Here is a 22,817-nt window from a genome sequence, read left to right on the forward strand (position 1 = left end):
GGGAGCCCAGGAAAAGCCTCGGCTCTGCTGGCACAGGGATCTCCCAGCCAGACCCAGCACCAGGAACATCCCAGCACCTCCTCTCCAGTGGGAATTGAGAGGATTTAACCCCACCCCAGGTGTGACTTTAGAGGCTCTGGAGAATCTCTGCTCCACAGCCCCTGGACACATCTCTGGAGCCTTGGCATCATCCCAGGAGAGGAGGCAGCCCCTGCCCAGCCCCTCCAACACCCCCAGAGCCACAGGACACCCCAGGGATTCCTGTGGAATGTGGGCACCTCAGGAGCCCCGGAGCAGGACCTGGGAACCCTGGAGCCCAGGGACCCAACAGCTCCATGGCTGGAGCACCAGCCCAGGGTGGGGATCAGGATCAGGATCGGGGTGGGGATTTGGATCGGGGTGGGGATTGGGATCAGGATGGGGATTGGGAGCTGTGCACATACTTGTTGGCTCGGATCCCCTCCCGCCGGGAAGCCAATCCTTCGGCCACCAAGGACTCGGCAATGTTCTCACCACTGGTGTCTGTGGGACAGGAGAGGAGCAGGAGGGTGAGAGGGACACAGGAATGGGGCAGCATTCCCAGTGATCCCAGCAGTGCTGGAACAACCCAGAGCTCTCCTGGGGACACCACTGCCCCCAGCCTGGGTTTCCTGGGCAGCCCCTGCCAAGGCCTGAGCACCTTTTCCATGGGGAAATTCCTGCTGATTCCACCCTGAGCCTTCCCAAGGCCGTTCCCTCTCCTCCTGTCCCTGTTCCCTGGGATAAAATCCCAAATCCCCCCCCGGCTGTCCCCTCCTGGCAGGGACTTGTGCAGAGCCACAAGGTCCGCCCTGATTCCCCTTTTCTCCAGGCTGAGCCCCTTCCCAGCTCCCTCAGCCCCTCCTGGGGCTCCAGACCCTTCCCCAGCTCCCTCAGCCCCTCCTGGGGCTCCAGACCCTTCCCCAGCTCCCTCAGCCCCTCCTGGGGCTCCAGACCCCTCCCAGCTCCATCCCTGCACACTCTCCAGCCCCTCCAGGGCTCTCCAGAGCTGCCCCCAGGATTCCAGGGGCTCCCTCAGCAGGGCCAGCCCAGGGGACAGTCCCTGTGCCCACCCTGGGGTGCCCCAGCCCGGGGCCCATCGGCCTCCTGCCCCCCTGGGCACCCTGGGCTCGTGTCCAGCTGCTGGCACAGCCCCCCCAGGGCCTTTCCAGCCCCTCTGCCCCAGCCTGGGGGGCTCCAGGGGCAGCACCTGGCACTTGGCCTGGCTGAACCTGACCCTGTGAATCCAGCCTGTCCCCATCCCTGTGCAGAGCTCCCCATCCCTCCCCATCCAGGAGCTGCAGGCAGCTGCTGCAGGGCTGGCAGGGAATCTGTCACAGCGTTCCCACATTAACGGTGTTTAAACCCTGACAAACTTCATCAGGAAACATTTTCTGCCTCATTTCTCCCGCCCGCGCTGTTCCAGGCTGGGCTGGAGCTGGGATGGGGATGGCACTAGGAGAGGCCCGGGCTGGATCCAGCATCCAAACCCTTCCCAGCTTTATTCCCTGCACACAGGATGGCCCAGGCTGGATCCAACATCCAAACCCTCCCAGCTTTATTCCCTGCACACAGGATGGCCCAGGCTGGATCCAACATCCAAACCCTTCCCAGCTTTATTCCCTGCACTCAGGATGGCCCAGGCTGGATCCAGCATCCAAACCTTTCCCAGCTTTATTCCCTGCACTCAGGATGGCCCAGGCTGGAGGGAGCTCAGGGGCAGAGTGTTGCAGCAGCTCCCCCAAACCAAAGGTTCAAATCCAACATTGGATTCCATGATCTTGGAATCTCTGGGGTTTTTCCGAACCAAAATGATTCTGATTCCAATCCTTCCCTCTGCAGGAGGGAATCCCCATCCCAAAAGGCTTCTCCCAGCACACTGGGAGCTCAGGAATGCATCATGGAATATCCTCAGTGGGAAGGGACCCACAGGGATTATCAACCCAGATCCTGGCCCTGACCAGGACATCCCAAAATCCCACCCTGTGCCTGAAGGCATTGTCCGAAATTACAGAGCTAATTTTGACATCCAGGGATCTGCAGGGCCTGGCAGCCCCGAGGGTCCCACTCCCCTTTCCAGCAGCCTGGGGGTCTCGTGCTCCCCCTGGGATGTGCCAGGATGGAGCAGCAATGGGAGTTCAGCTCTGGGGTGGCCTGGGAGCAGCAAGGGGCTGGGACTGCCCAGCCACATCCAGCTGAGCCCAGAAACCTCCAAGGAGGGAGCTCCAGCCCTCCCAGGGAGCCAGGGGTGCTCTGCTGATCCTCTGGGATCCAGAGCCAGCGGCATTCTGGGCTCTCCAGCCGTGCCCTGGACCCTCAGAGCCTGGAGACACAGGGAGCCTCTGCCCGACCCTGCACACCCTCAATTGTCCCTCCAGGCAGAGCCCACTGCTCCATCCCACCAGCCTCGGGATCAGCCTCGGGATCGGCCCGGGATGTAGCAACTCCAGCTGGATGAGCCCTGGTCCCGCTCTGGGAAAGGCTCTGAGTGCCATGAACGGTCCTGAGTGCCACGGGAATGCCAGAAAAGGGTCTGAGTGCCATGGAATGCCAGGAAAGGCTCTCAGTGCCATGGGAATGCCAGGAAAGGGTCTGAGTGCCATGGAATGCCAGGAAAGGCTCTCAGTGCCATGGGAATGCCAGGAAAGGCTCTCAGTGCCATGGAAAAGTCCTGAGTGCCACAGGAATGCCAGGAGAGGCTCCAAGTGCCACAAGAAGCACATCTGGAGCACCTGCTCCCCCTTTCCAGCCCATTCCCACATGGAAAACAGCCAAGTCCACAGGGATGTGGGGCTGAGGGCACTCAACACCCCCAGTCCCTTTGGGGCTCCTCAGGGACTTCCCCAAAATTCAGCAGCCCCCGAGCTCCTTCCCAGCTGCTTTCCTGTGCCTGCTCCTTCCCTCCTTCCCACGGGGCTGCAGTGCTGGGGAGGTGTCTGAGCCTGGCCACATCCCATTGGTATCCCAAACATCCCCCAAACATCCCCAGCTCCACACGGAGCATCCCCTGCCCCTGGAACAGGGAGGCTCTGCAGGATCAGCCGGGTCCTGGGAGCTCCCCTGGAACCCACCCTGCCCTGATCTCACCCCCAGAACGCCGAGGGCACGGATGGGAATTCCGGGCAGGGACAAAACCGGTGCCTCCAGAGGGCTGTGGCTGAGGGAGAACCCCAAAACCCACCCGGAATGCTCAGGGAGGATTCCTTGTGGGATCTCAGCCACAGACAAGCAAGAGATTTGTAACAACAAAAAGGATGGAAAAGGGAAAGCTGTGGGAATTCACCCAGCCCTGTTCCTTGTGCCCATGAACTCTGGCTGAGCTGGGATCAGCACCGGGCACTGCCTCCTCCCAAAACTGGGAATCCACGGAAAAGTGGGAATGCTGCAACAGCACATCCCAACACCTCCCCTCTCCCACTCCATCCCCCCCAAAAGGTGGTTTTCCAGCTGGATTTAAGACATTCCAGGCTGAGCCCAGGAAAGCTCCTGGAGCAGGGAGAGCAGGGCTGGAGCTGTGAGCACCCCCCACTCCCCTCCCAAAGCTGGGGAGCCAGGGAAAAGTCACAGAAAAGTGATGGGAAAGCAGGCAGGCATCCTCCTGCTGATGGCACATCCCGACCCACCCCAAACCTCCCCTCGTGCTCCCCCCAGACCCACCTTTCCCCAGAGAAACCATCCACACTCACCTTTCCCCAAACAAACCATCCAGACCCTCCTTTTCCCAGGTAAATTATCCAGACCCACTCTTTCCAGACAAACCATCCAGATGCACCTTTTCCCAGGGAAACCTGGAAACCCAGACCCACCTTTTCCCAGGGAAACCATCCAGACCCACTTTTTCCCCAGACAAACCACCCAGATGCACCTTTTTCCAAACACACCATCCACACTCACCTTTTCCAGAAAAACCATCCCGACCCACTTTTTCAGGTAAATCATCCAGACCCACTTTTTCCCCAGACAAACCATCCAGATGCACCTTTTTCCAGACAAATCATCCACACTCCCCTTTCCCCAGGTGCACACTCACCTTTCCCCAGGCACACCATCCACACTCCCCTTTCCCCAGGTGCACACTCCCCTTTCCCCAGGCGCACCATCCACACTCACCTTTCCCCAGGTGCACACTCCCCTTTCCCCAGGCACACACTCACCTTTCCCCAGGCGCACACTCACCTTTCCCCAGGTGCACACTCCCCTTTCCCCAGGTGCACACTCACCTTTCCCCAGGTGCACACTCACCTTTCCCCAGGTGCACACTCCCCTTTCCCCAGGCACACCATCCACACTCACCTTTCCCCAGGTGCACACTCACCTTTCCCCAGGCGCACACTCACCTTTCCCCAGGTGCACACTCACCTTTCCCCAGGTGCACACTCACCTTTCCCCAGGCACACACTCACCTTTCCCCAGGCGCACACTCACCTTTCCCCAGGCGCACACTCACCTTTCCCCAGGCGCACACTCACCTTTCCCCAGGCGCACACTCACCTTTCCCCAGGTACACCATCCACACTCACCTTTCCCCAGGTGCACACTCCCCTTTCCCCAGATGCACACTCACCTTTCCCCAGGTACACCATGCCGTACTCCCGGCCCTGTGGGGTCTTGTACTCCACGGTGAAGCAAACCTCCTTCCCGATCAGCTTCTTCCTCAGAAATTCCCGGGCCGGGAAGCCCCAGGGCTGTCGGGGGAGGGAAGGGCTGTGAGCTGGAGGGTCCTGGGCAGGGGGAGCAGCCCCCAATTCCCCGGGAGATCCCGCAGGGATCCGCTGGGAACCGACTCCTTGGGAGAAACACCCCCACACAAAGAGAGGGATCTTGGGCTGTTCTCCAGCTCCCCAAAACCCAGCCGAGCCCAGGAAAGCTCTCGGGATTGCCCCAGAATTCCCATGGATGTGCAGTGAGGGCTCCTTCCCGGGAACTCCAGGGAGAGGATGAGCCCGGCCGGGAGCACCGGGATCTCACAGCCCCAGCTGGGCACGGGAGGCTCCGGAGGGCATTCCCAGGGCCCATTCTCGGGGCGCATTCCCAGGGCCCATTCCTGGGGCACATTCCCTGAGCCCATTCCCGGAGCAGCCCGTTCCCCGAGCCCGTTCCCGAAGCCCATTCCTAGAGCAGCTCGTTCCCGGAGCCTGATCCCAAAGCCCGTTCCTGGTTCCCATTCCCGGTTCCCGGAGCCCGTTCCCGTTCCCCGTTCCCGCTCCAGCGCGGCGGGTGGGCGAGAGCGCGGCCGGAGGTGGGAACATGACGCGCTCATAAACAATTAGCGGGGCTGACAGGCGTCACTTTGGCAAAGAGTGACATTTAGAAGCTGTTTGGAAGACAAAACTCCCCGGGGAGAGCAATTATCTGCCAGCGCCGCTGCCGCCGCCCCCGGCCCGCGGGAGGAGCGGCTCCGGGACCGCCCCTGTGTCCCAAACCATCTCTTGTGCCCTAAACCATCCCTTGTGTGTCCCAAACCATCCCTTGTGTCCCAAATCATACCTTGTGTGTCCCAAACCATCCCTTGTGCCCTAAACCATCCCGTGTGCCCCAAACCGTCCCTTGTGTGCCCCAAACCGTCCCCTGTGTGCCCCAAACCGTCCCTTGTGCCCCAAACCGTCCCTTGTATGTCCCAAACCATCCCTTGTGCCCTAAACCATCCCGTGTGCCCCAAACCATCCCTTGTGCCCCAAACCATCCCGTGTGCCCCAAACCATCCCTTGTGCCCCAAACCATCCCGTGTGCCCCAAACCATCCCTTGTGCCCCAAACCATCCCGTGTGCCCCAAACCATCCCTTGTGCCCCAAACCATCCCGTGTGCCCCAAACCATCCCTTGTGCCCCAAACCATCCCGTGTGTCCCAAACCATCCCCTGTGCGCCCCAAACCATCCCGTGTGTCCCCCAAACCATCCCGTGTGCCCCAAACCATCCCTTGTGTCCCCCAAACCATCCCGTGTGTCCCAAACCATCCCTTGCGTCCCAAACCACCCCCTGTGCCCCCCACATTGCAAGCCCCACCCCAAGTGCAGAGAGGCAAAGAAGAAAATCCCCTCTACCCAAATCCCCAGAGGGGACTGGACCCTGTAGACCCTTTCCCATCTGTCCCACCCGTGTGCCCCCCAGCTCTGGCCCCCGGGGGGGAGTCCCTGCTGCACCCCCCGGGGTTTTGGGGGCACACCCACCTCGTCAGGGGTGTCCTTGGCGTCGGGCTGGCTGGCGGCCGCGCGCCGGGCCAGGTTCCCCGCCCGGATGTTGCTGAGGTTGATCTGGCGCTCCGGGGGGGGCCCCCCGCGGGGCTGTCCCCGCACGATGATGGCACAGCCCGACAGCACCTGCGGGGACACTCGGGGGTCAGGGGGGCACGGCAGGGGGACACACGGGGAGGAGAAGGGACATGCAGAATTCCAGGGATGTCGCCCCTGCATTTCTTGCTTTCGAGTGTTTGAACCTTTGCAGCACCATTCTCATGCTGCTTCACATAAATAATATCGTATTCGTAGAACTAATCTGTGTGTTTTGTGTAGTTGTTCCCTGAGAGGAGAATTTGACTGACGGTCACAGTGACCAATGGGGTCAGGAGGTTGTGACCTCCTTGGGCCAATCTGGGCCCTCTGTACAAAATGTATATAAGTAGAATTGGAGTCAGATAATAAAGAGCCTTCCATGTTTGACCTGCTGCTGCTGCTGCTGTCCTCTGGGAGGGTCCACACCACGTCACAACGTGTTGCCCCTCTAAGAGCAAGAGTAGCACAGGGGTGTTCCCAGAGCGTTGGAGACCTGGGACCTGTCCCAGCTGGAGACGAAGGATGTGGTCAAAATCCAATCCTGGGCTGAGCCCCCAGGGGGGACCCTGTCCCTGTGCCCAGGTGAGGCCCCACCTGCAGAGCTGCCCCAGCCCTGGGGACGCAGCAGCAGCACCTGGAGCTGCTGGAGAGTCCAGAGGAGGCCCCAGAGCTGCTCCAGGGCTGGAGCCCCTCAGCCCCCAGGGATCCAGGCTGGGAGAGCTGGGAATGCTCCCCTGGAGAGGAGAAGGGTCCAGGGAGAGCTTCCAGCACATCCCAGGGCCCAAAGGGGCTCCAGGAGAGCTGCAGAGGGACTGGGGACAGGGACAGGACACAGGGAATGGCTTCCCACTGCCACAGGGCAGGGCTGGGTGGGAGATTGGGAACTGGGAATTCCTGTCTGGGCTGGAATTGGCAGAGCAGCTGTGGCTGCCCCTGGATCCCTGGCAGTGGCCAAGGCCAGGCTGGACACTGGGGCTGGGCTGGGGACAGTGGGAGGTGTCCCTGCCATGGCAGGGGTGGCCCTGGGGGGGCTCTGGGCTCCCTCAGCACACCCAGACACCGTGTCACCTCTGTGCACACAGAACACCAAGGAGCATTTGGAAAATCGGGATTTCACTCCCGGTACTTTCCAGATGAGCCCAGCTGGGCCCTGTCCCACCACAGCTCTGGCTGCTGAGAGCCCTGAGCTGGGCACTCCCAGGCAATCCCCTCTCCCAGGGTTCCCTCACACCTCCAGCCCCCACATTCCCAGTGACAGCACGGTCCCAGCAGCAGAGCCGGGCTCTGGGCCAGCACTGGAGTGTGCTGGGGATCTCCCTGTTCCCAGGGATCTCCCGGGAATCTCCCCGCTCCCAGGGATATCCCTGCTCCTGGGGATCTCCCTGTTCCCAGATCTCTGGATCCAGCCTCGGGGTGGGGCTCCAGCACCTGCCCTGGCTCCTCCCCACCCCAAATCCCCACGGATGCTCACAGGGATCCCAAACCCATCCAGCTCCATTCCACCCCCTAAGCCAGCCAGCCCCCGTGCCCAGGACAGGGGATCCCTCTGGAATGAGCCCACTGAGCCCACCCCAGGGTCTGGGTGCCCCCTGCACTTCCTCCTGCTGTCCCCCACCACGGCAGAGCCCGGAATGCTGCAGGAGGCACTGGGAATTGCAGCCCAAGGAGCACCCAGAGCAATCCCAGCAAAGGCTCTGTGCTCAAGGACTTAGAGGTTTCATGGCTGTAATTAACCTTAATCTTTAATTTATAGGGCACGGGGAGGCCAGGGGATGCTGGAGCTGCTCTGCTCAATCCCCAGCACAAGTTCTGGACCCCGGGGTGGGACCCTTGGTGGAGCTGCTCCGTGTTCTGGGGTCAATGCTGTGCCTTGGGGGGACATTCCATCCCGGCTCCACATCCCTGTCACCCTGTCCCTGCCCATGGAGTGGCCACACACCCTGTTTGTCACCCACCCGTGTGGCTGCCACCAGCTGGGGCACTGCTCCAGGGGCCGGTCAGTGACAGCAATGGATGGGGACACTGTCACAGCACCCAGTGTCACTATCCCAGCACCCAGCATCACTGCCCCATGTCACTGTCCCAGCACCCCGGTGTCACTGTCCTGTGTCACTGTCCCATGTCACTATCCCAGCACCCAGCATCACTGCCCCATGTCACTGTCCCAGCACCCCGGTGTCACTGTCCTGTGTCACTGTCCCAGCATCCCGGTGTCACTGTCCCATGTCACTGTCCCAGCACCCCGGTGTCACTGTCCTGTGTCACTGTCCCAATACCCAGTGTCACTGTCCCATGTCACTGTCCCAGGCCCCTGCCAGCACAAGGGCATCACCCCAGGTCCCATCTGCCCCACTGGGGGCTCCATCAGAGAAATTTGGGTTAAACCAGCCTTGACACAGCCCGGAAATGGGACAGGACACGGCACAGGCACACGGGGGCACAGACCCAGCTCGTGCTGCTGAAGTGGCTCCGGAGCACCAGAACGCCACAGGCACATCCAGAATCCAGAGCTGCCCCTGTGGGCCTCAAAGGGTTAAAAATCCTGCCAGGAGCAGGAGGAAAACTCCTGCTCTTCATCCCCACCCTGCTCCCAAACCCCGCAGTCTCACTGTGATTACAACAGGAAGGCACAAAAAGCCCCAAAAGCCTCAAAGCTGTGAGGGGAACCACAGCAGAGCACGTGGCTGCCACAGCCCGGGCACTGCTCCAGCAGCAGCACAGAGAGCCAGGGACCCCCTCTCCCAGGGGGATTCTGGGCTGGCTGGGCTGGAAAGGGCCCACAGGGCACAGACCTCGAGGTATGGGGCTCTGGGACAGCCCTGCCCCAGCCACCAGACCCCAAAATCCTCCCCAAAATCCTGCCATGGGTCCACACCCCTGTGGATGGAGTCAGCCAGGTGAGTGTTTTCCTGAGCATCCCAAAACCTGCAGGTGGGTGGGCAGGAGACCAGGGCGGGTGGCAGCAGCAGATCCGCTCGTCAGCAGGGACACACAGCACGGGGACGGGGCCGGACTGGACATCTGGTGTCCCCAAATCTCAGTATCTGACCACAGACCTCTGGTGTCCCCAAAGCCCTGTGTCTGACCACAGACCCCCAGTGTCCCCAGACCTCTGGGATCCCCGTCATGTGTCCCCAGCCCTGCAGGGTCCATCCCCAGCCCCGGGGAGTGCCCCCAGCCCTGTCCCCATCCCTGCCACAGGCTCCGGGCTGCAGGGACACCCCGGGAAAGGTCTGACTCCGAAGGCAGCAGGGGGTGAAAGGCTCAGCAGAGACCCCCAGACCCAGTTCCAGGACCCCCCGGACCCAGCTGGGCTCGGGCACAGCAATCTGGGGGCTTTGGGGGCCCGGCAGGGAAAGGGCAGAGGCGGGAGCGGCACCAGGAAAGGACCCGGGACGGGGACACGGCGCCGGGACTGAACGCGACCTTCGCTCTGCCGGGCCCCGCCGCGGGCACACGTGGGGGGCCCTGACACGGGGCACCGGGGGTCCCATCCCGGGGCTCTGTGCCGTGCCCGGGGCTCGGGGCTCGGGTCCCGGCGCGCTCCGCCCCGCGGGGCCGGCCCGGGCAGGGCAGGGCAGGGAGCGGAGCACGTGCGGCTCCCCCGGGCCGGCCCCGCTGCCGGTGACCCCCCGGGACCACCGGGACCGCCGGGACCGGCGCTCTGCCCGCCCCATCCCGGCCCCGGGACGGCTCCGGGGCGGCGGGACCGGGCAGTGCCCGCAGCCGGGGCGGCCTGGGGGGCCCGGCCCGCGGGGGGACCCCGGGGGTAACGAGGCGTCCCCGGGCCGCGGGCGGTAACGGGCCAGCAACGGCCACGGGGGGGGCACCGGGGGGCTGCACCGGGGCTGGGGGAGCCGGGCACCGGACAGGCTCCCGGCGAGCGGGAGGAGCGGGAGGGCGGAGCGCGGTCCCGGCCCCGGAGGAGGAGTCTGCGGGAGACGGGGGGTCTCCGGTCCCCGGGGAGCGGCGGGGTCGGTGCGGGGAGCGGCGGGCACAGCCCTTACCATCTTGACGATGCCGCGCTGCACGACGGGCGGGGCCGCGGAGCCGGCCGGGCCGGGGGAGGCCATGGCGGGGCCGGGCGGGCGGAGGGGCCGGGTCGGGCCGGGCGCGGGCGGCGGGAGCGCGGCGGGGCCCGGGGCGAGCGCGGAAGGGACCGCGGGGCGGGGCTTGGGCTGAGAGGAGGGGGGCGTGGCCTCCGCGAGACCCCGCCCCGCGCGCGCGGCCGGCGGCCAACGGGCGGCCTCTCCCGCCGCGCGCGCCGCCCCGCCCCCCCGCTGCCCGGCCAATGGCAGGGCCGCCCGCGGGTGACGTCGCGCCCCTCGCGGCCCCGCCCGGCCCGGGCGCGCGGGAGGGGGGGCGGGACTTCCGGGGCGCGCGGCGCCAGGGACACGTCGGCAAAGGCCGCCCGCGCGCACACGTGGCCTCGCGCCGCGCGCGGGGGCGGGGCCCGGAATGGACACGCCCCTTTTTATTTATGAGGGGCGGGGCTTTGAGGAGACACGCCCCCTTCTGTCCGCGGAGCGCGCGGCGGGGGCGGAGCCGGGAATGGGGACACCCCGGGGGGATCCCCCGCCCGTTCCGGGGATTGGGGACACCCCGGGGGGATCCCGGCCCCGGGACCTGGGCTGGGGACACCTGGGGGGACTCGCAGGAGGGACCCCGGCCCGGCCCCGGGACCCCCAGCACATCCCCACGGCCCCCCCGGAGCCCGGCAGCCCCAGCGGGGACAGCAGACAGAGCCCCCGGTGCTCCGTGCAGCCCCTCCGGGACACCCCCAGCGACCGGACAGAGCCCCGGGGCCACCGGAGCCTCCCGGGGCCGCTCCCAGCCCGGCCCGGCGGGTTTGGGGGTAAAACAGGGGATCAGGGCACACCTGGGGGATCAGGGCACACCTGGGGGGGATCAGGGCACACCTGGGGGGGATCAGGGCACACCTGAGGGATCAGGGCACACCTGGGGGGGATCAGGGCACACCTGAGGGGGATCAGGGCACACCTGGGGGATCAGGGCACACCTGGGGGGGATCAGAGCACACCTGGGGGGATCAGGGCACACCTGGGGGGGATAAGAGCACACCTGGGGGGGGATCAGGGCACACCTGGGGGATCAGGGCACACCTGGGGGGGATCAGGGCACACCTGGGGGGGATCAGAGCACACCTGGGGGATCAGGGCACACCTGGGGGGATCAGGGCACACCTGGGGGGGATAAGAGCACACCTGGGGGGGGATCAGGGCACACCTGGGGGATCAGGGCACACCTGGGGGGGATCAGGGCACACCTGGGGGGGATCAGAGCACACCTGGGGGGATCAGGGCACACCTGGGGGGGATCAGAGCACACCTGGGGGATCAGGGCACACCTGGGGGGGATCAGGGCACACCTGGGGGATCAGGGCACACCTGGGGGGATCAGAGCACACCTGGGGGGGATCAGAGCACACCTGGGGGATCAGGGCACACCTGGGGGGATCAGAGCACACCTGGGGGGGATCGGGGCACACCTGGGGGGGATCAGGGCACACCTGGGGGATCAGGGCACACCTGGGGGATCAGAGCACACCTGGGGGGGGATCAGGGCACACCTGGGGGGGATCGGGGCACACCTGGGGGGGATCAGAGCACACCTGGGGGCGGCGGCTCCTGCACGCCGGGAACATCCCACGGGAATCCGCCCCGCCGGCCTCTCCCGCCGCTCACGGCACATTTTCCCACTCTATGGTATTTTTTCCATGTTTCTGGGTTTTTTTCCATGTTTCTGATTTTTTTTCCCATGTTTCTGGTGGGTTTTTTCCATGTTTCTGTTTTTTTCCATGTTTCTGATTTTTTTTTCTATGTTTATGATTTTTTCCCATGTTTATGATGTTTTTCCCATGTTTATGATTTTTTTCCATGTTTCTGATGTTTTTCCCATGTTTATGATTTTTTCCCATGTTTATGATGTTTTTCCCATGTTTATGATTTTTTTCCATGTTTCTGATTTTTTTCCCCCATGTTTCTAATATTTTTCTCTGTGTGTTCACTCCGGGGTTTGTCTCCCCCCCGCCGTCCCGGTGCCCCCCTCACCCCTTTTCCAGAGGGTCCCTCTCCAGGATTTTCCTGCCCTGGCTGTGCAGAGTCCCCCAATCCACGGGGAATCCTCTTCCCGCTCTCTCCCCACCTACCACAACCTTCTCCCCATTTCTGTTCTCCCAGCTCCAGCCTTTTCATGATAATTTGTTAATTTCTTGAGTTTCTCCCCGTTTTTAACACTTATCCCCTTTTTTGGGGGGTCAGGAAATCTCTGCCCAAAAATCCTGGTAAAGCGGCTCCGTTATCCTGATCCGTTATCCCGATCCATGGAATTTCTGGGCCTGCTCATCCCCGTGTCCTTGTCCCATCTTGCACCTGCTTCCCACCAGGGACGGTGGGGAGGACACCTTCAAGCCCCCAAATTGCCTCTTTTAGCCCGAATCCTTTAATAATCATCATTTTGATGGAAAAGAAAGTGAAAATGTAGGTGGGAACGTGGGGATTAACTCGGTTTTCTTGGTCGGCTGAGTCATCTGGGCTTTTAACTTCCACCTGTGCTTTCTGCAGGAGAAAAGGATGGGATTTTCCAGGAGTTCTGGTGCTCGGTGAGGAGCGGGGTGATCTTCTCTGCAGGGAGAAGGTGCAAAACAGCCTTGGGCGTGCAGAGAGCAGCGACAGAGGGAGGGAAATCAGGGAATCCTGGGATGGTTTGGGTGGGAAGGGACCCCAGAGCCCCCCCAGGGCCACCCCTGCCATGGCAGGGACACCTCCCACTGTCCCCAGCCCAGCCCCAGTGTCCAGCCTGGCCTTGGCCACTCCAGGGATGGGAATGTCCCACTGGAAATGCCGAGTGGGTCCCGTGGGAGCTGCACCTCATCCCTCTGCCCTCCCGGCCTGGAGCTGCCTCTGAGGCGGGAGGAGGAGAGGGAACACCAGGAACTGGGTGTGGAGCCCCCCAATGGCGAGGTCTCCTCTGGACTGGGATGGTCATTCCCAAATTGGGTTATCCCAGCACCATCCCGGGGCACAGCCTGGGAGAGCACTGGGGGTGCCCCGAGACTGAGGGTGCCCTGGGACTGGGGGTTCCCTGGGGCTGAGGGTGCCCTGGGGCTGAGGGTTCCCTGGGACTGGGGGTTCCCTGGGGCTGAGGGTGCCCCGGGACTGGGGGAGCCCTGGGGCTGAGGGTGCCCCGGGACCTGGTTCCCTTGAGCCACTGGCAGATGTTCCCTGTGGGATGGGGGCTCTGCCCCTCCTGCTCCTGACACTCAGGGAATGCAGACACAACTCCAGACAAAACCCCGGCAATGAGCTGTGGCGCTTCGGCAGCTTTGCCTTGCTGTGGAAATCTCCTGGGACAGTGGCGTTCCCTGTTCTGCTCCCTCTGTGTCTATTCCACTCCCTCCATGTCCCTGATCCCATTCCTGTTTCCCTCCATGTCCCCATTCCCTTTCCTCCCTGTTCTTGTGCCCCTCCGTGTCCATGTCCCTGTTCCCGTTTCCCTCCATGTCCCCTTTCCATTCCCTCCCTGTCCCTGTGACCCTCTGTGTCCGTGTTCCATCCCCTCCATGTCCCTGTTCCCCTGTCCCTCCACATCCCTGTCCCTGTGCCTCTCTATGTCCCTATTCCACCTTCTCCATGTCCCTGTCCCTGTGCCCCTCCATGTCCCTGTTCCACCTTCTCCAGTTCCCTGGTCCCTTGTCCCTCCATGTCCCTGTGCCCTGTTCCTGTGTCCCCACATCCCTGTTCCTGTACCATTCCACGTCCCTGTTCCCATGTCCCTCCACGTTGCTGTTCCTGTGCCACTCCCTGTCCCTGTTCCCTTGTCCATCCATGCCCGTGGTACTGTGTCCCCTCCTTGTCCCCGTGTCCCTCCCTGTCCCCGTGTCCCTCCCTGTCCCATTCCCCAGCAGTGCTGCTGTCACTCCTCGGGCAGAGCAGGTCCCCTCCTTCCTCCATTGTCCCTGCAGGGTCCCATCAGCTGTCCTGTGTCCCTTCCCAGCCCCAGGACCCCAATCCCCAGCACGGGACGGGGACAAGGATCCCCTGTCCCAGCTCTCAGCACCTCCCCTGGAGTGACACCGACTCCAGAGGGCAAAAACCTCCTGGACATGGCCGTGGGAGCAGGGATGGGGCAGTGGAGAGGGAAGGGGTCCCTGAGCTCCCTGAGCCCCGGGTGGAGCAGCTCTGCCCCAGCCACGGCCGGGCCTGGCACGGGGCTCTCCTGGTTCCTCCCTCTGGGACAGCCCAGAGACACCGAGATGGGGATGATGGAGATGATGGAGATGGGAATGGAGACAGGATGGATGTGGGGGTGAGATGGGATGGGAAGGGAGATTGGATGGAAGCAGGGATGAAGATGGGGAATGGGATTGGGAATGGAAACAGAGATGGTCTGGGAGTGGAGGAGGAGATGGGATGGAGATGGAGGCAGAGATGAAAGCAGAGAAAATAAAAGGAGAAAAAGATGGAGACAAAGATGGAGATGGAGACAAAATACGGATGGAGATGGAGACAAAGACAGACATGAATATGGAGGCAAAAATAAAGATGAAAGAGAAATGAAGCTGCAGATGGAAATGGAGATGGAGATAAAGGTGAAGAGGATGGCTCTGCTCAGCTGGATCCCTGTCCCCTGCGAAGTCCCCGACAGAGCAGTGGGGGACACCCTGTCCCTGCTGAGCTCTGCCGGGAGCGCCTTTGCTGGGACACGCCCTCCCCGTGGGACAGCGGGGCTTTGTGCTCCCCTGCACAGCCCCCAGTGATCCCAACACGGCCCCGACCCTGCCCGGGCACAGTGGGGACCGCGTCCTCCTTTCCTCTTTCCCTCTTTTCCTCTTTCCCCCCCTTTCCTCCTCTCCCCCTCTCCCCCTCTCCTCCGTCCCGGCTCCCGCAGGAGTGACCAGGCGCTGGCGGAGGGACACCGGTGTCCCCATCACCCCGCGCTGTGCGGTGGCGCTCCCGGCCCACCAGGGCAGGGCCACCCGGGCACCGCCAGCTGCTGGAACCCCGGGCAGCCTCCCCGGCCCTCCCAAGGGGAACATCCCCACCCCATCCCCGGGGGGCTCAGCGTCCCCCAAGTCCTGCCAAAGCTCTTCCCCGGGGGCAGGGGCAGGGCACAAACACAAATGCGGCTGCCACGGTGGGTCCTGGATCTTCCTCCACCTCTCCAGAGCTCTCTCCATGTCTCCAAATCTGTCCCCACCGCCGCCCCTCTGCCTTTGCAGCTCCCCAACCTCCCTGGTTACACCTCCACACCTCTCCATTTCCTCCTCTCCATCATTCCGTGTCTTCACACCTTCACCTCTCCAGCTGTCCTTGTCTCCATGGTTGTCTCCATCTCTCCATTTCAGCATTTCTCCACCTCTGTCTTTTCACCTCTCCGTGTCTTTGTCTCCATCTCTCCATCTCTCCACATCCTCACCTCTCCACGTCCCCATAATTCTGTCCCTCCTCTCCATCTCTCCATTTCACCACCTCTCCATCTCTCTCTCCCCTTCTCCTCCTCTCCAAAACTCCACCTCTCCACTTCTCCACCTCCCGGTCTCTTCCCGACTCCGTCTCTCCAGGTCTCCACCTCTCCATTTCCCCCTCTCCATCATTCCATGTCTTCACACCTTCACCTCTCCACCTTTCTGTGTCTCCATGATTGTCTCCATCTCTCCATTCAGCATTTCTCCACCTCTCCGTGTCTTTGTCTCCATCTCTCCACCTCTCCCCATCCTCACCTCTCCGTGTCTCCATAACTCTGTCCCTCCTCTCCATCTCTCCATTTCATCACCTCTCCATCTGTCTCTCCCTCTCTCCTCCTCTCCAAACCTCCACCTCTCCATCTCTCCACATCTCCACCTCCCCGTCTCTCCAGGTCTCCACCTCTCCATCTCACCCTCTCTCCATCTCTGTCTCCACGTCTCCGTTTCTCTTTCCCCCTCCCCACATCTCCCCGCGTCCCCTCTCCGCTCCCCCCGCTCCCCTCCCGCCGTTCCGGGCCGGTTTTCCCGGTGCGCCCGGGACGCGCCGCCCCGTTCCCGGCTCTCCCCGGCTCTCCCCGGCTCTCCCCGGCTCTCCCCGGCTCTCCCCCGTCCTCCCCGAGCTGGGGGCGGCTCCGGGGGCTCCTCCCGCCTCCGGGGCCCTGCGGGGCCGCTCCCGGAGCGCGGAGGGGCCGTTCGGGTCTGTGCGCACCGGAGCGGGGCGCGCCCTGTGCCAGCGCGCACGGCCCGGGGGAGCCCCCGCCGCTCCCGGAGCCCCCCGAGCCGCCCCCCGAGCCGCCCCCCGCCCGGGCCCGGGCACAGCGGGGCAGAGCCGGGCCCGGCGCCCCCGCCCCGGTACCGAGCGCCGCTCCCCGCTCTCCCCGCGGGCGCGTTACGCGCGGGGCTCTCCCGGACCGGGGGCTCCACCGGGGCTCCCCCGGGGACAGGGCGGAGCGGGGGGGTCCCGGGAGGAGCGGGGGGGTCCCGGGAGGAGCGGGGGGGTCCCGGGAGGAGCGGGAGGGGCCCGGGCCCGGGTACAGCGCTCCCCGCGCCGCCGGCAGCCCCAGCCCGGCCCCGGCTCCAGGACAGCCCCAGCGGCCCGGGGGCGGCGGGGGGGCGGCGCGGAGGCTCCCGGGGGCCGCGGGGCCGTGGTTAATGTGTAATTCGGAGCATATGGTATTTTCCAAAGGCGGGCGGCCGTGCGGAGCCCGGGGGCCGGGGCCGGGCTGCCAAGAACGCCGGATGACTCGCGGGGCCGGGCGCGGAGGGCCGGGGCGATGGGCTCCCCGCTGCCTCATGTTTGCTCTTCAAATATTTTACTTGAAAGGTTTACAACGTTGTTTTTTTTTTTTTTTTCAATCTTCCAAGAAGGGCCATCTGTGCCGTGGCGGGGCTGGAACTCTCCGGGGAGTCCCCGCCGGGGCCCAGCCGCCACCCCGGGGGCCGCCTTCTATTTGTTCAGCACCCAAAATAAATTAAATGGACGTAATAAAAGCCGAGCTGGGTTTATGATTGAATCCCATATGTCCCTGTTTGCTCTGCGGGAGAGACGCGGGAGCGCAGCCCCTCGGGGGGCTCGGCGGGGGCTCCCCGGGGCCGCTCCGGGCCCATCGCTGTCCGCGCCCGCGGTGCTGAAACGCCGCCTCTGGTCCGGCCCCGGCTCCGCGCCCGCCCCGGGGGGGCCCTGAGCGCCCCCGAGCCCCCGAGAGCCCCCCGGGCCGGGCGTGGGCTGGGCGCGGTGCCATCGGGCCGCCCCTTGCCCCGTCCCCATCTCCCCCCGCGGTGACATCCCGGCCCCGCCCGGCCCCGGGAACGGCCCGGCCCCGCTGCCCGAGGCTCCGCAGGTACCTCCGTGCGCCCCCCGGCCGGTCCCGGCCCCCCGAGCGGGTAAAAGCGGCAGGAATTGGCCCTGGGCTTGGCGGTGAACCCCCAGCCTGGAGAGGATTTGGGGCTCTGGCCCGGCCGCGCTGGTCCCCCCGGCTCCCGCTCTGTGCCGCACAGAGGCCGGGCTCACCCCGGCCCCGGGGCTCCCGGGCACAGGGACCAGGCTCACCCGGCCCCGGGGCTCCCGGGGGGCACAGGGGGATCCCAGCTCGGCTTTCCCAGCGCTCCCAGTTCCCTGCGGGGAAAGAAATCCCAGTGTCACCTCCGGGCACAGCGCGGGCCGAGCCAGGGACGCTGAGGGGGCTGCGCGGGCAGAGAGGGGACTCGTGTCCTGTTCCTTCCCTCCCTCCATCCCTCCTTCCCCTCCCTCCTCCCCGGGGCCTCTCTCCGTCCCTCGCTCCGGGGCACGGGGATGGGATTTGCCCATCCCTGTCCGAGCAGAGGGACGCGGGACGCGCCTCAGCCCCGCTGCTCCCCCGGGGAAACCTTTCCCTGTGCTTGGATTTATTTCTCTTTTCCCGCATTTCCCCGGGCTCGGGGCCGGGCGGTTCCCTCGGGCTGCGCGGGGAGGGGGCGCGGGGGGATTTGGGGATGTGGCGGGGAAAGCCCCGCTCTGGGCTGTCTGGGGGGTTCGGGGTGTTCCAGGTGAAATCCCGGCTGAGCTCCGGGCTCCGGCAGGGCCGGGGGGAGCAGCACTGGCCGGGCTCGGTGCTCCAGGTGCCCCAGGTGCTCAGGCAGGAGAGGCGCCGGCACAGCGTCCCTTGGGAATCCCGCCGGGAAATCCCCCGGAGCCGGGCGGGGAGAGATGGGGGTGCCCAGCCGGGACACAAAAAGGCTCCGGGGAGACCCCAGAGCCCTTCCCAGGGCCCAAAGGGGCTCCAGGAGAGCTGCAGAGGGGCTGGGGACAGGGACAGGACACAGGGAATGGATCCCACTGCCACAGGGCAGGGCTGGGTGGGAGATTGGGAACTGGGAATTCCTGCCTGGGAGGGCGGTGGCCATGGGGGAACGCTCCATTCCCTGTGGATCCCTGTGGATTCGGGGGTGGGGTGGGCGTGGGGACCCCCCTGTCCCCCGGGGGGTGTCCAGGACCCCTCTGCAGGCGCTGGGATGTGGCTCAGGCACAGGCAGCTCAGGGAGCTCAGGCAGCTCAGGGAGCTCAGGGAGCACAGGCGGCTCAGGCGGCATTCCCGGTGTCTCCCCAGCCTCTCCAGAGCCCCGGGACCTCTGTTCCGGGTCTTTATCCGCTGTGCCCGGAGCACAAAGACTTCCCGAGTTTCCCTCAGGTGTTTCCATCCTCCTCCCCAAGGTTCCTGCCCCTGTCCCTTCTCCTCTCAGCGGGGTCTGGCTGAGCCCCGCACCCCGGCGCTGCTTTACCGGGCCCCGCGGCATCCCCCGAGCCCCTCCGGGACCCCCCAGGCCCCCACAGCCCCCCGAGGCCTCTCCAGGATGCAGCACCGAGGTGAGGAAGGCGGCGGCTCCGGGTGTTCCCGGTGGGGATGGGGGATGTGCCGGGGCCACCTTTCCCTGCTCCGGGATGAGCCTGTCCCCCCGGCCGCGGGGTCCCCCCGGTGACATCCCCCGGCCTGTCACCCCCTGCCTCCCCAAATTCTCCCCGTGTCCCCATTCCCCTCCCTCATTCCCCCCCAAATCCCCCCCTCCCCCAAATCCCCCCCGAGCCCCCCGGGCCGTTGTGGGGAGCCGGGACGGGCCAGCCCCGCTCCCCCCGGCCTGTGCCCCTCCCCAGGGCCCAGCGGGGTCAACCAGCTCGGGGGGCTCTTCCTGAACGGCCGCCCCCTCCCCGCCTGCAAGAGGCAGAGGATCATCGCCCTGGCGGCCAGCGGGGCCCGCAGCTCCGACATCTCCCGCAGCCTCAAGGTGCGCCCGGGGCCGGGGCCGGGGCCGGGGCCGGGGGGCTCCCTCCCCTCCCGAATCCCCCCCGCGCTCAGGGTCTGTCCGCAGGTGTCCAACGGCTGCGTCAGCAAAATCCTGGGCCGCTACTACCGGACGGGCGCGGTGGGGCCCAAGGGCGCGGGGGGCAACAAGCCCCTCTCGGCCACCCCCGCCGTGGTGTCCAGGATCGCCCGGCTGAAGATGGAGCAGCCCGGGCTCTTCGCGTGGGAAATCCGCCGGCAGCTGCTCGAGGAGGGGACCGGCAGCGCCATCCCCAGCGTGAGTCCTGCGGGACAGCCCCGGGCTGCGGGAACTCCCGGGCCAGGGCAGGGCAGGGCAGGGCAGGGCAGGGCAGGGCAGGGCAGGAAAGGGCAGGAAAGGGCAGGAAAGGGCAGGAAAGGGCAGGAAAGGGGGTCTGAGCCCGAGGCCGGGGGCGGGAGGGCGAGGGAGGGGGGAATGAGGTGCAGGGAAGGCTCGGGACAGGGGGATGGATGTCCCGGGAAGGGCTCGGAGCGATGGGAAGAGTTTGGGTCCTTGGGAAGGGCTCGGGGATGGGATGGATCCCCAGGGAAGGGCCCGGGAATGGGAAGGACCCCCAGGGAAGGGCAGGACCCCCAGGGAAGGGCTCGGGGATGGGAAGGATCCCCAGGAAAGGGTTCAGGGATGGGATGGATCCCCAGGGAAGGGCCCGGGAATGGGAAGGGTCCCCAGGGAAGGGCAGGACCCCCAGGGAAGGGCTCGGTGCTCGGTGAGCCGCGGAGCTGGAGCAGGTGGGGAGGGGAAGGCGAATGGGGAGGCAGAGCCCCCACCCACCCTCCGAGCCCGGCGGCCCCTCGGGCCTGAGGACACGGCGGTGGCTCCGTCCCGGTGTCCCTGCGCTCCCCGAGCACAGACAGAGCCACCCTGCCCGTCCCTCCGGTGCCAATCGCCCCCCGTTAGATCCCGCCGGCCCCGGGAATTCCGGGCTCCCGGATCGCAAACCGGGAGCAGAGGGGCTTGGCCCGGGGGCGGAGAATTCCTGACTCCAGAGAGTATCCGGACTCCCGGACCTCCAGTTCCATCCCTGTCCCCGCAGCCCCGGGGGTCCCGTCCCGTGTCCCCTCCGGGCACATCCCCTGTCCCCTGTCCCGTGTCCCCTGTCCCCTGTCCCCTGTCCCCTGTCCCGTGTCCCCTGTCCCCTGTCCCCTGTCCCCTATCCCTTGTCCCCTGTCCGCTGTCCCCTGTCCCCTGTCCCCTGTCCCCTGTCCCTGTCCCCTGTCCCTTGTCCCTTGTCCCCTGTCCCCTGTCCCTTGTCCCTTGTCCCTTGTCCCCTGTCCCCTGTCCCCTGTCCCGTGTCCCCTGTCCCCTGTCCCCTGTCCCGTGTCCCGTGTCCCCTGTCTCCTGTCCCTTGTCCCGTGTCTCCTGTCCCGTGTCCCTTGTCCCGTGTCCCCTGTCCCCTGTCCCCTGTCCCGTGTCTCCCTGTCCCCTGTCCCCTGTCCCCTGTCCCCTGTCCCCTGTCCCCTGTCCCGTGTCCCCTCCGGGCACATCCCCTGTCCCCTGCCCAGGTCTCCTCCATCAACCGCGTTCTCAGGACCCTCCCCAGCGACCTCCGGCTGGCGGCCGAGCCCCGGGACCCGCGGCCCCCGGGTGAGCTTTGCTGGGCTGCCCCGAAGCCCCCAGACCCCTCCTGAGCCTTCCGGGAGCCTCCGCCGCCGGCTCCGCTCCAGCTCCTCCCTCTGTGTCCCCGCAGTGTCCCCTCTGGCCGCGCCCCCGGTCCCGCAGCGCCCCCCGGCCCCGGGGAGCCCCCAGCCCCCGGCGGGGCCCCGGCACAGGGGCAGGAACAGGAACAGGACCGTGTTCTCCCGGCAGCAGGCCGAGGCTCTGGAGAAAGGTGCGCTCCCCACGGCAGCGGGGCTGTTCCCAAAGGGGGGAATTGCTGCCTTTGGGATGGGCTCCGCCCCTGTGGGTGGCCCGGCCCTCGCTGGGGGGTCCCAAAGCCCCCCAGAGCGCCCCAAAGCCCCCCAGAGCTCCCCAAAGCACCCCAGAGTGCCCCAAAGCCCCCCAGAGCTCCCCAAAGCACCCCAGAGTGCCCCAAAGCCCCCTAGAGCGCCCCAAAGCATCCCAGAGCTCCCCAAAGCATCCCAGAGCTCCCCAAGGCACCCCAGAGTTCCCCAAAGCACCCCAGAGCTCCCCAAACGGCCCCAGAGCTCCCCAGAGCTCCCCAAACGGCCCCAGAGCTCCCCAAAGCCCCCCAGAGCTCCCCAAACGGCCCCAGAGCTCCCCAAAGCACCCCAGAGCTCCCCAAACCACCCCAGAGCGCCCCAAAGCCCCCCCAAAGCACCCCAGAGCTCCCCAAACCACCCCAGAGCTCCCCAAAGCCCCCCAGAGCTCCCAAGGCACCCCAGAGCTCCCCAAAGCCCCCCAGAGCTCCCCAAACCACCCCAGAGCTCCCCAAGGCCCCTCAGAGCTCCCCAAACCACCCCAGACTGCCCCTAACCACCCCAGGACCCCCCAGCCCGCTGGCCCCGGGGTCTGGCTGCAGGCACGTCCTGCCACCTCCTGGCAGGGGGTGACAGCCCCGACCCGGCCCGTGTCACCCCGGTCCCCCCGCAGAGTTCCAGAGGGGACAGTACCCGGACACGGCCACCCGGGAGAGCCTGGCCGCGGCCACCCAGCTCCCGGACACCACCATCAGGGTAAGGGGGACCCGCCACGGCCTGGGGACCGCGGCCACGGCCTGGGGACCGGGACAGCCCGGACAGCCCGGGGGGACAGGGGAGCCTTTCCAGCCCTCGGGGACATCTCCAAACCGCGTCACCACCGCAGGGCTGGGGACGGGCTCAGAGGGTGGCGGCGACTCCCCAGGGTTGCGTTTGTGCCTGGCTCGGGGGTCTCTGCATGGCACATCTGGCACACCTGGCAGACTACAGGGCACACTCCATGGCACATCTGGAACATTCCTTGGCACACTCCCTGGCACATTTCTGCGGCACGGGCACACTCTCTGGCACACCTGGCACATCTGGAACATTCCCTGGCACATCTGGAATGCTCCCCGGCACACCTGGAACATTCCCTGGCACACTCCCTGGCACACAGCCCCGGCACACTCATCCCAGCAGCTCCAGCCCCCCATCCCTGTTCCCCTCTGACCCTCTCCCGGTGCACGGCAGCCCCAAAGCACCGCGGCCTCTGGGGTCAGGCAGTGCCAGCAGCGAGTCCTCTGTCCCAGGGCAGCCCTGCCCGGCCCCGGCACCCCACAGCGCACCCCACAGCAGCCCCCAGGGCC

The 22,817-nt window shown here is 65.6% G+C and overlaps 1 protein-coding gene across 1 annotated transcript in view; it reads right to left on the reverse strand.

The window, feature by feature from the left end:
• SND1 (staphylococcal nuclease and tudor domain containing 1) overlaps positions 1-10,361 on the reverse strand; it is a gene marked incomplete at its 5' end in the record, with an annotated part of 77,896 nt that extends 67,535 nt beyond the window's left edge. Inside the window, 4 exons of the mRNA XM_083860653.1 lie at positions 444-522; positions 4,583-4,703; positions 6,187-6,336; positions 10,296-10,361. Of these exons, the coding sequence (XP_083716779.1) occupies positions 444-522; positions 4,583-4,703; positions 6,187-6,336; positions 10,296-10,361 (416 nt within the window). The remainder of the gene's footprint in view (positions 1-443; positions 523-4,582; positions 4,704-6,186; positions 6,337-10,295) is intronic.
• Between the last annotated feature and the right edge of the window lie 12,456 nt (positions 10,362-22,817).

This window comes from Zosterops lateralis, assembly GCF_965231275.1.
Source record: "Zosterops lateralis genome assembly, chromosome: 4".
NCBI lineage: Eukaryota > Metazoa > Chordata > Aves > Passeriformes > Zosteropidae > Zosterops > Zosterops lateralis.